This window comes from Carettochelys insculpta, chromosome 1 (assembly GCF_033958435.1).
Source record: "Carettochelys insculpta isolate YL-2023 chromosome 1, ASM3395843v1, whole genome shotgun sequence".
Lineage (NCBI taxonomy): Eukaryota > Metazoa > Chordata > Testudines > Carettochelyidae > Carettochelys > Carettochelys insculpta.
In genome coordinates this window covers 335,234,606-335,248,832 of record NC_134137.1, presented here as the reverse complement: position 1 = coordinate 335,248,832, position 14,227 = coordinate 335,234,606, and the positions used below count along the sequence as shown (strand labels likewise).

The 14,227-nt window shown below is 43.7% G+C and overlaps 1 protein-coding gene across 1 annotated transcript in view; it reads right to left on the bottom strand.

Moving 5' to 3' along the window:
* CPED1 (cadherin like and PC-esterase domain containing 1) overlaps positions 1-6,743 on the bottom strand; it is a 227,849-nt gene extending 221,106 nt beyond the window's left edge. Inside the window, exons 1-2 of the mRNA XM_075015052.1 lie at positions 6,626-6,743; positions 5,753-6,210 (exon numbers count right to left, since the gene is read on the bottom strand). Of these exons, the coding sequence (XP_074871153.1) occupies positions 5,753-6,004 (252 nt within the window). The 5' untranslated portion in view covers positions 6,005-6,210; positions 6,626-6,743. The remainder of the gene's footprint in view (positions 1-5,752; positions 6,211-6,625) is intronic.
* Positions 6,744-14,227: the final 7,484 nt, after the last annotated feature.

The window sequence follows — 14,227 nt, the reverse complement described above, 5'->3', positions numbered from 1 at the left end:
GACTAGGTCTATATGAGCGAAATAAGTCAATTCTGATATATCAATGTTAGCTACACAAATGCCATAACTAGAATTGCATATCTGAAATTGACTTTATTCCCTAGTACAGACTTAGCCTGAGGTTAACCCTGGGTTTCATGTAGGATAAATTCCATTCTCCCACATTGTTTTTCACTTTTTTTGTGAAAAGAGAAGATCCTCTGTCTAAGTATGTTATAGTTAAACACTGAACATTAGTCCTTAAGACATTCAACTTAAGACAAATTAACCCCCAAAAGGTCTTATTTGCCACGTGAATCCCTCTCAAGCCCTTGACACTGACTTTAAATGAAATATAGGCTCTTGTGCAGCCCTTCTGTACTAAGGCCAGTTTCACCTCAGTCTCCTGACACCTAATCCCTGGTGATTTACATAAACACTGCACGGCAATTTTCATACACACTCAGCTGTACAGTTACTTTTCACAGGAGGTGGGGTTGGTCTGAGCACAGGACTGGAAGCCAAGAACTTCACAGTTCTAATTCCAGCACTCATGGCAGACATCGGACAAACTGGACAGTCTCTACGTAAAAGAATAAATGCACACAAATCAGACATCAGAAATGGCAATATACAAAAACCCATAGGAGAGCACTTCAATCTCCCAGGACACACAGTAGCAGATTTAAAAGTAGCTATCCTGCAGCAAAGAAATTTCAAGAACAGACTCCAAAGAGAAATTGCTGAGCTACAATTCATCTGCAAATTCAATACCCTCAGCTCAGGATTAAACAAAGACTGTGAATGGCTGGCTAAATACAAAAGCAGCTTCCCCTCTCTTGGAGTTCACACCTCCAGATCTACTGATGACAATACAACTCAGCCTGCCTGACTGAGCTAACCTCGTTATCCCCAGCCTTGCTCTGGCCTATTTACACCTGGCCTTGCAGATTTCCAGGACCAGCATCTGAAGAAGTGAATTAACTCACGAAAGCTCATGTTCTAAACTTCTCTGTTAGTCTATAAGGTGCCACAGGACCCTTCGTTGCTGCTACAGATCCAGACTAACACGGCTACCCCTCTGAGACTTCCTAGTGACACTAGAAAAGTTTCTTAGTCTTGCTGTGCCTCACTTTCCTATCTCACAGTGGTCCATGACCAGGGAGATCAATGCCTTGCTGGCCTTCAGCTCCTCTCCCAGGCTCCCCTCCTGGCCACTGGCCACTTCCTGGCCCTGGGCCCTTCTCCCTGGCCCACGGTGCCCCAGCCCCACTGAAGCAACACAGCAGCAGACTACAGCCATGACCAGAGAGCATCAGGCTGTGACCAGGGCCAGAGAGCCATTGCCCACAGTCAGGGCTAGGGAAGGGGCATCCCACAGCAGGCCTGAGAGCTGCAGCCAGACACTGCTGTGCCACATCTCCCAACCCCCAACTCTCAGAGCTCCATGGCTCTTTGTTCCAGCAATGTCAGTGGTCGTGCTGGACCACAAATATTGCTGAACCACAGATGCAGAGAATTCAGAGGCTTAACTTGTATTCCAAAATAGTAGCCAAAAGTTAGGGACTATAGGGTACATAACAATCTGAAAATCAGGCAGCTGCCTAACCATGGTTTTAAAAATCTAATTTTAGGCATCCATTTTGAACATCTTGATCTTCGTGTCTAAGTGGTTTTGAAAATGAAAAGTGCTATGGTAACTTGCGACATATGACTGGGCAAGAGGTTTAGAAATAAGTTCTTGAAGTTAGTCTCCTAAAGCTACAGGTAAGCACGTAAATCCATGGCATCTCTTTGGGTGCTCATCACTGGCAAAAACCCAGCTACAAAGGTTGGTGTCTAAAACTAGGTACTACATTTTGCTCATTGTGCCTGTGAAAATGGGTTGGCAGAATTAACCTTTGAAATCTTGCATGCTTTCCAGACTGTGTTTGACAATTAAAAAAAAATATTTTGCATTAGGCAAGTGACAGGCAGTAGTGACTCCAAATCAGTGAATCTTGCATGGGCTTAATGACATATTTCTATATTAAATGGACATATCAACTTTGTAGAATCATGTTAATCCATATTTTTGGAAGCAAGAGCTTTGAACAATGAGAGAGATTCTAATCTCTGAGATGCAAGCAGCAAAACTGCACGTGTCCAGAAATCTGCCCTAATTTGCTCTTAAAATACCAAATACCAAATTTCATCTGAAAGCCATTTGTGTTCTATACACCTAAAAATTAAGGTAACATTTCACTGTAGGTGTCATAAGTAACCAAATGGAATGTTTACCACTGCTATTTTATAATGTCCAGGGAAGGGAATAACAAGCCCAGGCTCAACCTGACACCCCCAGGTCTACCACCACATTAACTGTTTTTTCTGGATGAAAAAAGTGAGACAATTAACGAGCTTTATTGAGTGAATGTTTACAACAAATGGAGAGCCAAACTGCACAGGGTAAGAAATAAAACACATAAAGTCATCCACGGTGCAGAGGTGGCTTACAGCAGTAACAAGCACTGAACTTAGTTAACAATCACACATCATAACCCGCCTTGCCCTGGATATATGTGGTGGGAAGATTACATTTAAACCAATAAGTATCCCCTGGGCAAACATCCATATAGTAGATTCTTAGTCTGTCAACCAAAGTACATATCTTCACTGCAGGAGTTTACCCCTCTTGGGGATAAGTCTCAAGATTTTTTTAAAAAAACTTAGCTTAGTCCATCAGATATGGAAGCCAATGCTTCCCCAGATACGGTCCCTCACCATCTCCTGTCACGTCCCTCAGCGCGTATGTGTCATCAGTCAGTCTGGTTCTAATCATTCCCCGATACAGTCCCTCGTTGTCCTCAGTCATGTCCCTTGTTGGTCATCTCACATCCTTCTGTTCATCTGTAATCCATTGCCGTCCTGGTGACAGTCTCCTCTGTCACCAGAGAGGGAAGCAAGGCCTCAGGGGAAAAGTGGTTGAAGTTCTGGCCTTGTCCCTCCTTGGTGGGAGTCCAAGTAAAAGTTTCATAAAAGCAGAGTCTAATCCATCAAGGAAAGCAATGGGAGCGATCCCTGACCATGTCCCTCATCAGTCGTCTGTCTTTGTCACGGATGCAGTCAGTCGCTGTCCTGGTGATGGTCTCCTCTGGCCTCGGGGGGGAAAGTGGTTGAGTCCCCAGCCATGACCTTCCTTGGTGCGAGTTCAAGTGACGCTGTAGAAAATCAGAGTCTGTCAGAGAGGGCACCAGTGGTGGTTACTGAACATGTCCCTTGGCAGTCATCTGTCTTCAGTCACAGTCGCAGTCAGTCGTTGTATAGCTGGTCATCTGCACCAGCATCTGTGGAAGATATCTACACGGCTCCTAAGCTAGCCAGGGGAGATTCCACAGCACAACACAAGATGCTTTCTGATCCCACATGCTTCAGAAACAGCTGCTGTTATTTAAAGGACAACACCACAGGCATGGATTTTATTTGCTTTCAGTTTTATATGCATGAAATCCATGAAGGATTCTCCTTGCAATATTTGCTGAAAATTGCCATTTTAGTGAACATGAGATTCTTGTCAATAAGTTCACTTGCTAGAGTATTCACAATAAGTGCACGCAACTGACGTTAATTAATCAATGCAATTGAGCATGTACACAATATTTTGCATTGTTAGCCCATCTCTATTCACGAGGGGAAAAAAAAAAGAGGCAAAGGAGAATTTAATTGAAACTGGTTAGCAACTTTAACTACCGGGGTACACACACACGTACAAAGTTTAATAAATCAGTGTAGCATTGCAAGAATAACAAATTTGCATTTGATACCACCAATGTAAAAGTACATCCATCACAATTTGCCCTAAGCTAAAAATGTGTCCACATTTGTGTATGCACTACAGAAGCACAATGACAGATTTTTGGGGAAGGCTGATTTCATTGTTCCTAGTCTCTTAATTGAATAGTCTAAAGATAAAATGATAAATGAGGATATCCACCACACATGCAAGATATTTCATTCCACAGGGCTCACGAGAGAACCTTTTAGATGTGCATCCAATAAGCGGTGGGCGTTCTTCTGAATAACAAGGAGAACACATGTTAAAACAGCACATGCTTTAAAAACATTTCTATGAGAGTTAATAGAGGCACAAATAAATTAGAGAGATGTGGATACTGCATGCACATACTGAACGTATGCATATGAAAAGATAACAAATGCAGCATATTGTAACAGTGTAAACTTCTCCCTCAACCCAAAAAGCCCAAACACAGAAGTCACTTCTAAGTTTACATGTTCAGTCAAACAAAACAGGAAAGGAAGTGTCAGTCAAACACATAACCAAGTTTCACAGTTGCTCAGCCAGCTCTTACAAATATTAACCTTCTTAGTATAAAAAGCTCTTCAGCATTTATACATACAGCGATCAAAAAAAATAAATACATCATCATGAAATGTGTCACAACAGAAGATGACACAAAGACATTACAAGATATACTGATTTCCTTTATACATTTAATTGTATTTGTTGTGCAACTGAAGAAAACCTAGGGTGAGAAGTTAAAATTCAACTAATATATAAAATTATGGCACTTAAAATCTGGACTAGATTTCCATAAACCATGAGCAATAGCTAAACTAACAACTGAAAAATAAATCTGAACATTCCGCCAAGAATGTGAGTTAAAGGTTCACACAAAAGTTATTGGGCCATCTCTATTTTTAATTGGCACAACAGATGCATTTTACTACTGCTGTCCTAAAGTCAATTCTTTTGACCGTTCAGACTAAAGCCCAAGTAAGCAAACCAATGAAAGCGCTTCTAAATAATAGCTTTTCTTTTTAAAGGTCTGAACTGCTTTATGCAGAAGCCACCCAACAGCTACATCACAGAATAATGTTTACAGTCATTAAAAGTTTCCATTTGTACTCTGCATGCTGCCTTAATGATAATTTCACAGCAAAATCCACCCTAAACTATTGCCAGCACCTTCCAGGATTCAACAAAACCTAATATAATTTTGCTACTGCTAATTTACAACAGCATAGTCTGGACCACCTGACAAGCCAGATACAAAAATAAAATAAAATAAAAATAAAATAAAATAAAATAAAAAGTACCAGGGCCTGCATTTGTCTAATGTTCACTTCTCAACCTTTCAGCTGAGATCACGTATGGCCAGCCTATACAACATAAACATGTGATCAAGTAACATAAGAACAAAGAGAAATTAGCCATTCACAAGATTTCCCAGTAAGGAACATCCAGATGATTTGAAAACAAGGAAAGTAGTTTCAGATACGCAGTTTATTTTAGCTTTTCAGGGAAATCCCAGAAACGTTCAAAAAGCACCAGCAGATAACTTCTGAACAGAACAGCTACATTCTCAGTGCTAATAAATGTCTAAGAAAAAGAGTTTATGGTAATTAACAACCTCAGCCATTTTTATAATGTCTTAGGGGCATTTAACTTACATGTGTTTACTGTAAAGTTCCTGACCATTTCTAAGGTCTAAAGAACATACATGCTGCACAGCTTCAAGAGGACTGGGACCAAAGTTTCCATGCAGTCAAAAAATAATGAAATCAATTTAATCCAAGCATTTAGGGATTCATTTGACAGTATCAGTGTGATGAGGAACTAGTTAATGGGCTGTGTTTACAAGTATTTCATTGTCAACATTGTCATGCTTATTTGTAAACACTTTAAACACAATGTCCAGTTTAGTTGGACATAACGGGTCCTGCTGGATATGTCCCACGCAATTATTGCAGCACACTCATATGGTTGACTTACCTTTTTGGCTGTTTGTGTATTACTGGAGAGGAGGACACAATGATTGCTCCTCGAAGAGACCTCCTTGGATCTCCATGGCTGCGTCTCAGGTAGTTTGTTTGCGGAAATCCCGTTAACAACTGCCAGAAAGAATCTTTTAGTCCTGATAGGTGTCAGGGTCTGGTAGAAAAGATAAACAGCCACCAGCAGCACAAGGAGGAAGGGCCGAGGGCGACAGAGCCTACGGCAAGAGAGAACCTGCCTACAAACCATGATGACTTTGCTTTCTCACTTTGCCCTCTTCCACATTACAGGAACATTCACAGCAGCCACTTTCCATTGGCATAAAAAAGACGAAGGAGCGTTTTACCCCAACTAATTCAAGTTCTTCCCATTTCTGCTGCTGAACTCCCCCATGGTACCCAGCAAGAAGTCATAGGTCCAAAAAGCAAAGAGCTCTTCATAAAGGAGAGTCCAACCTGTGCAAAACAAACAAACAGCAATTGTCACATTAACCTGCCAGACTTAGCCTTTCTCTAGTTTGCAGAAAAGACCAGCTGAGAAGCAGGAATCTTTACTGCATCTCTGCAGAAGAAACTGCAAGCAGACAATAACATCTAAGGAAGCAGTAAGTAAAACCTAACATGTGCCTTGCAAGGCTGAAGAGACTGTCCAGACTTTGCGAGCAATCATTTGATTATTTTTTTCTATTACATTTTCAATCCCCACTTTGTTTTTACTGTTTCCTTTGTTGCAGTCCTTTTTAAATTGCCATTTTCCTGTCAGCCTGCACTGCTCTCGGGGAGCATTTATCTGGAATCTGACAGCCTTTTATGAAGACTTTCCTTTAGGTTTGTTTTGGTCTGACTCGAGTTCAAAGTTATGTTTACTTACTCAGTTTTTATCCTGCCAGAAGTTTTCCATTCTCCCCTAATGGGCTGCTGATTAAAGCCACTTGGAACAACCCAGCATCATGTCTCCAGCTCATCTCATACAGACAGACATGCACACAGTCCTGCAAACACACCATCTGAACTCAGTTGGGCCACAGATATATAAAAAGAAAGGCTGGACTGCCCAGGGGGAGGGGTTAACGTCACTCAGCTCTGAAGAGGCACAGATTGGGAACTGGAGAAGCAACATTAAATCTGGGTCAGAAACAAGAGACGACCTTGTTCAGACAAAATACTTATTTCCAAACTATAATCGTGGCAATTATTTAAACATCTTCATGTTACAGTAGCAACTCAGATGTAAAAGAACTTTGCAGGTAGTGGGGAATCTGACCACTGCATGCAGCATTTAAAGCTCAATTTACAAAAATATTGCTAATGCTTCCAGACTTACTTGTGTCCATCGCTCCCAGCACTGCCATAGCGATATGTTGCGAAGCTCAGTGGTGTATCATGTATTTAATATTATTGCCTGAAATGTCTCCTATTTAATAGCAAAGAAGGAAAGAAAGGAAGACTTGCAGAAAGACTCCAGCCAAAGCATTCAGTATCTCAACTACAAAAGTGCCTAGTTAGTACTTCCTTCTCCTGACATAAGACAAGGACTGGACACACCCAAACAGTTTAGGAGCGCAGCATTACTATCACAAACGTAAGCTGCTTATATGATAAAGGTCCCACTGCAAAAAAAAAAAAAGGCTGTGTGCGTGTTTGTGTGTGTATCCCATGCACTTTGTTCTGTACTCCTAACTCTACAGGAATAAAAGAAACAATGAGAATTCCCATGGCTCAAACTCTCTCAACATATATGAAAAATGAAAGTCAGCCTGTTATACAGAACACCAATGCCACCGCTCTACTGTCTCACCAAGAACAGCATTGTGTCCATCTGTGGGACCTGATGTTCAGACTTGCATCTGACATTTATTTGGATTTGGAGTCTACTTTTATGTCTAAGTTAAAGCAATCACCACTGGCAAATGCTGGAGAGGGACACGGGGGGGGGATGGGAGCAGTGACTATGTGACCCCCCCATGAGAGTCCTCTCTGCACCACCCTAGCCCTTCCCATCCCTGCCCTGCCCCTCTCCCCCAAACACCCACCCCTTTGCCAACCCCTCCCTACCCCTGCTGTGCTCCCACCTTACCTCTTCCGCAAAGTCCCCTCTCCCAAGCAACATGGCCCAGGGAACTAGACGGGTGCCTGGCTCCGGCAGCAGGGTCACCCCTGCCCCCCACCCCCGCACTACCCAGTGGAAGTGGAGAGACCTGCCCTTAGTCAGCTCTGGTCCTCCAGCTCCCGTCCCTTCCCTCCACTGATGAGTGTGGAGGCAAGTTCCACCCGTTGCCCCAGAGTCCCTCCAATGACCAACCAGGGCAGTGGTGCTGGCTGCAGCTAAACCACTCCATTTTCCACAGCTGCTGGTGAGTGCAAGGGCAGGCCAGACCTCCTACTGCTGGCACCAGGTCCCATTAGTCTCCGAGGCTGCCCTAGGCCTCATAAGGCCCCCCAAAGCAGGGGGCCTGGGGCTGTGGGACAAACCATCCAATGAATGGAACAGCTCTGCACACCAGCTGGGGGCCCCTTACCCCTCCCCCAAACAGCATTTGGAGGGCATGTGATCCTTCCAGTATCCACCCTGGCAATCACTTTACATATTAAAAATACTATACAAGCAAATGTAACAATTGATATGTCTAGTTTATTTCTTAGTCACAGCAACTCATGTCGTATTTACTGCATAGGGTGTTGCCTGTGTATTAATTTGTCACCTAATTTCTGGCATTATAATTATATCTTCTGCTTGGTGGAGGCAGAAGCTGTGTTCAGTGTATGAGGGCTCTTTTTGATTAATCCAACAAAGAACCAGTTTGAATCCTCATCCAGTAGCCTGGGAAACTTACACAAAACCCTGGGTACCTCTGGGAGGCAATATTTCCCCACTCACAAGCACAGAGTCTGAACACAGAAAAGGAACGTCCAGTAAAAGGAGGGAAGTAACTTGGGAAAATACTGCTAACAGGCTTCATAAATATGAACCATGAGTAAAAGTCCTGCCCTGGGGACCTATCTCCCCACAAGTTTTTAAGTTCAGCAACTCAAAAGTCCCCTTCACGTGCCCAACCCTTCTCTGCAATCCACTCACAGTCGTGGCACTTGGTTAGTGCAGACCCAGGGTTCAGACATGCATCTGCAGATTTCACCTCCCACCCTGGGCAGAGGGAGGCAAAGAGGCATCTTACTTGTTCCGCTGGTCATTCACCATCTACCTACTTTGCTGTGTACTGCTAACATGCAAGCTGCTTGTCATGCCTCTCCATCACTACCCTGCTGGCTGTCAGTCACCATATGCTGCCACCCACTGCAAGGCTGTGACCTGTGCCCATCAGTTTCTTAGTAATTTTCAATTCTTTCACAGGCTGGACAGAAAGACTACACCATTTCAAATGACTTCAGCTCTCACTTATTTACTCTTAGGCTACATCTATACTCATGATAAATTTGAATTTGAGTACCCTCACCTCCTCACAAAGTGCCGACAAAGTCGAGTTAGTACTGCCACACTAAATCGCCAAACATCTACTGTTGCAGGAGGGCATTGTGGAAACCCATCCCACAATTCCCTCAACCCCATTCTATTCTGGGTTTTTTCACTGGTGCAGTATGGGGGAAAAAAATGCCCCACAAGTGGTTGTGGGTATGTGATGTCATCTTTCCATATTGCATTGCCTTCATTCCCCTCCTATGGAAAGCAAACTGCCATTTTTTCAGAAGGAGACTTCTCCACCAGCAACAGCCAGACCCTGCAAAGTTTGCTGGGGGAGGTTGCAATTTCCCCTGAGTGACAGCCAGCCCCTGAACATCTTTGCTGCAGGGAGACACTCTCCCCCACGGGCAGCCACCCCGAAATCTTAAATTCACAGGCTTCCCATTACTTTACTTCTTCTGCACCTGGAGAGCATTGGAGATGCAACCCGCCAGAATGGACAACTGTGGGGCATTGTGAGATACATGTGGGACTCTTCTGGAGACCAATGAAACTGGTTTAAATGGAAGCTGTTTCCACACTACCATTAATCCTAACGCTTATATTCCAACTTCCTGTCAATCCCACTTGGGTTGTCAGAGTAAGTGTCCCCTAAATTCAAAATAATGGTGTTTGATGTGTGAACAGTCACAATTTAAAATAGAGCTAAGTGCCTTAGATTCGAATTTATGCTGTAGTGTAGACATACCCTTAGCAGTGACAAGCACAGCTCTGCTGCAACTAAAATAAGAAAGAGGCTCCTAATGAAGCCTACTTAGCTCTATTCTTTTAGTGGGAGTGGGTGGGACGGGAGGATAGTCAAACCAGTCCAAGCAAGTCCCAGGGAGCGGCTCGTAAGCCTCTTGACCAGAATACCTGTTCCCACCCTTTTTACTCTCACAGGACTGTGATAGTCAAGACCATGCTTAGTAATGTCCCTTCTGCTACGTCAGCTTTTTCCTTGTGAGCAGATTAAGCACGGTCTTGCTTTTCTGTGTTCTCACAAGAATGTCAAACATTCAGCTTACCATATTTGAACTTTCAAAGACGAGGACATCCCTAAGAGGGAGTGTATCAGTGTCTGCCAATTCACGTTGTATTAGTGTGTTATATAAGTTAATTAATACAATATGAGTTGGTAGATATTGATACAGATACACTCCCTTTCAGGGGTGTCTGCTTTTCTGAAAGTTTAAATATGGTAAACCTATCAAACACTGATGACCACATTTCACTATCCCTGCATGTAATACAAAAATAGCTCTGGCTGGATCACAAATTAAGTTGATTACAATGAGGAAAACACAGCTCCATCTGCTTAATATTTAGCAAATGTAAGCAAAGCAGGATCAAGCTGTGTTTACATATACACACCCAGGGTCTCTCTCCCACTGCACCTAGCTGTCAGGGAAGCATTGGTTTGCATTTATTCAGACCCTGCTTACATCCAGATTGTCTTCAATTGACTCCCATGTTACTAGGAACAAGAAAATGGTTCTAAAGGCCATCCACTCTCTCAAAGTTCTCTTTCCATACAGAACACCCTTTTGTTCCCCAGAGAAATGCAGGGGTACTCAAAATTCCTCATGTCAGTTCCGGCATGTCACCACAGCCTCAGATTCTCAGCCACTCCTCCTTATGCTGCTCCTGCAGAACACTTGGAAGGCCAGTGAATCTGTCTAGCTGGGGATTGTCCTTCCACGGGAGAAACCCTGGGTGCCGTAGGTCTGGCCTCAGGATCTCAAAGGTCTTCTGTATCAGAAGGGTAGCCGAGTTAGTCTGTATCTTCAAAAACAAAAAGAAGTCCTGTGGTACCTTATAGACTCACAGATATTTTGGAGCATGAGCTTTCATGGGCAAATATCTGCTTCATCATAAGCATGAGTTGGGGAGTCCCAGTCAAGAGGAGGGCCAGATTACAAGGTCAGTTGAGTCTCTGTTCAACCCTTCGTTCATGGTGTCAAATTTGCAGATGAATTGCAGCGCTGCAGTTTCTCTTTGGAGTCTGTTTTTGAAGGTTTTTTGTTGCAGGATGGCTACTTTTAAATCTGTCCTTGGACAGAGACTGGGAGTGGCTGGCCAATTACAAAAGCAGTTTCTTCTCTCTTGATGTTCACAACTCCACATTAGCTGCTGCTGATAGGCCACATCCTCCATGACTGAACTAACCTAGTCAACTCTGGCCCTCCTCTTGACTGAGATTCCCTCCTTTTCATGAGCCTATAAATTTAGACCCTCCTCTGGAACCCCCACTCGTACATCTGACAAAGCAGGTCTTTACCCATGAAAGCTTACACTCCAAAATATCTACAGGAAAGGAAGCCGTGCTAGTCTATACACTATCAAAACAAAAATACATTTATATATAATTAAATACAATTACATTGTACTTGATTACAGTACTAATCAAGGATGGCCTGATCAGTACCACACTGTACCGAAAACCTACTGATCGCTACACTTATCTACACCCTTCTAGTTTCCATCCTGCACACGTGACGAGATCCATTGTTTACAGTCAAGCTCTTAGGTACAATCACATTTGCTCTGAGTCAACTGACAGAGACCAAAAACTACAAGAACTTTACCAAATATTCATAAACCTGAATTACCTACCAGGAGAAGTAAAAAAACAAATCAACAGGGCCAGGCAAATACCCAGAGACCAGCTACTCCAAGATTGGCCCAAAAAAAGCCAAGAACAGAACACCACTGGTCATCACCTACAGCCCCCAACTCAGACCACTGCAATGAATTATTAAAGACCTACAACCTATCCTTAATCAGGATGCCACACTCCAGAAGGCCCTGGGTGACATGCCTGTTCTCTCCTACAGACAACCTCCCAACCTCATGAGGATCCTCACTAACAGCCACAGTCTATACCCCAGGAATACCAGTCCTGGAACCTTTCCCTGCAACAAAGCCCGCTGCCAGCTTTGTCCACATATCTTCTCTGGAAATACCATCACTGGACCTAACTAGGTTACTCACAGAATCACGGGCACTTTCTCATGCTCCTCTACTAACATCATATATGCCATCATGTGCCAACAATGCCCAGGTGCTTTGTATATTGGACAGACTTCTAACTCCCTTAGACAAAGGGTCAATGGGCACAAAGACATCAAAACACTCCAGATCCACAAACCAGTTAGTCAACATTTTAATGGAATGGGGCATTCTGTCAAAGACCTAAAGGTATGTGTGTTACTGAAGAGGAATTATCGCACCGTTCAGGAAAGGGAAACAGCCGAGCTGGCTTTTATATTCAAATGTGGCACATTAACACATGGTTTAAATCGTGATGGGAACTTTCTGAGTCACTATAGGGGCTCGTCTGCATACTTGGCTCAATCTAATTCTTGACCTTCCCCCCCACCCCTCCACTCTCTGATTTGCTCACCTTGATTATCTTTTTCTGATTTGTCCTCTTTGCTTACTGTTTTTGGTTCTCTGTGCCTTAAATATTGAGTCTGTTCTGGTCTGGCTATGGTCTGAAGAAGTGGGTCTGTCCCACGAAAGCTCACCTAATAAACTATTTTGCTAGTCTTTAAAGTGCTACTTGACTGATTTTGGTTCCAAAATATCTGTTAGTTTGTAAGGTGCCACAGGATGACTTGTTTTTAAAGTTCTTCTGTGTCTCCCTCCAGCTGCACTCAGCACAAGGTAGGTTTTCCCTCCTGCAGCATTTCCAGAAAATGCTGCAAGACCACTTGATCACACATTAGTTATCAGACCCCAGCAGGACTGAGACGGCAATTCCACTCTTCATACTCTGTTCACTTTCTCTCCCATATCCATCTCTTTTTTCCCCTCATTGCTGCTGTGCACAGAACCCTGGTTAGCAATATTGCCACCTCCAAAAACTCAACCATTATGAGTCAGGCCCTACAAAGGGCAAGGTGTTTTACAATCTCATTTTTGCTCTGCTTTTCCCTTTGTTGAACATCCCCCCCGCATCTGCTTCCAACCTGTGTGTGGTAGTTTAACAGTGTTGCCAACTCTCCCAAATGTATGGAGCTAAGTGATTTCAGATCCTGCTGCAGGTTCTCTCAGGGAAAGACCCAACTGAAATTAAACACTGACAAACTGTATGACACACTGCTGCAGAGCCTTGAGCTCCATTCCAGCCCAAAGCTCAACATTCTAATGAATTATTTCTGTGTCCACCCACCTCCCAACATCTACCCGGCCCTGAGCATTTATGCACTCCCCCTGTAACATTTCTGCCCTCCCCATCTCAGAGAAGAGCTCCAGTCCCTGCCTCTTGTGCTGCTCAGGGCCTTCTCAGTCAGCAACAGAATGCAATTTAACGATTCATCTAGTTTATTCAGGTGTTCCATAACATCATGGGCCTGATTCTTATTTATTTGTTTCTTTGACATTTTACAGTTTGGAGGTCACAGTGACATAAGCAGTGTTTTTTGGTTTTAAAAAAAAAAAAAAGGAGGAGCCAGTACTCACCCGGATCCCCACCATCCGCCGCACGGCTCTGGGGCCCCAGAAGGGTTGAACTGTTCACAGCGGCATGGTTAGGGTCAGCCAGCTCTCAGCACCACTCAGATGGCACTGCACCTCCCCGACCCAGCCCTCAGAACTTCCCAGATAGCACCTCACAGGGTTCCAGCCTCTGCTGTTGCTGTGGTGGAAGTGTGGCAGTCCAAGCCCCAGTCCCTCTTAAATCGCTGGGTCCTCTTCCCTCCACACACGTCCCTATCAGCATTCCTGCCTACAGCAGAATTAAAGACTCTGTGAACATCATGTCTGGGAACTGAACCACAGTCCTGAAGTGAAGCCCTTACAAACTGTATATTGTAGTTGCTTCTGGCCTGAAATCCCATGAAAAGGGAATGTGCACTATCTGTTAGTAGGCATTAGCATCTTCTTGCTCTGGGCTATTAATGAGAACCTATTGCTACTCCAAGGAGAGAAAATGAAGGTCAATCACAATCACAGCACCACATGAGGCTGCAAGGGTTTGCCCACAGCTTTACAACATAGCGTAGAAATAAA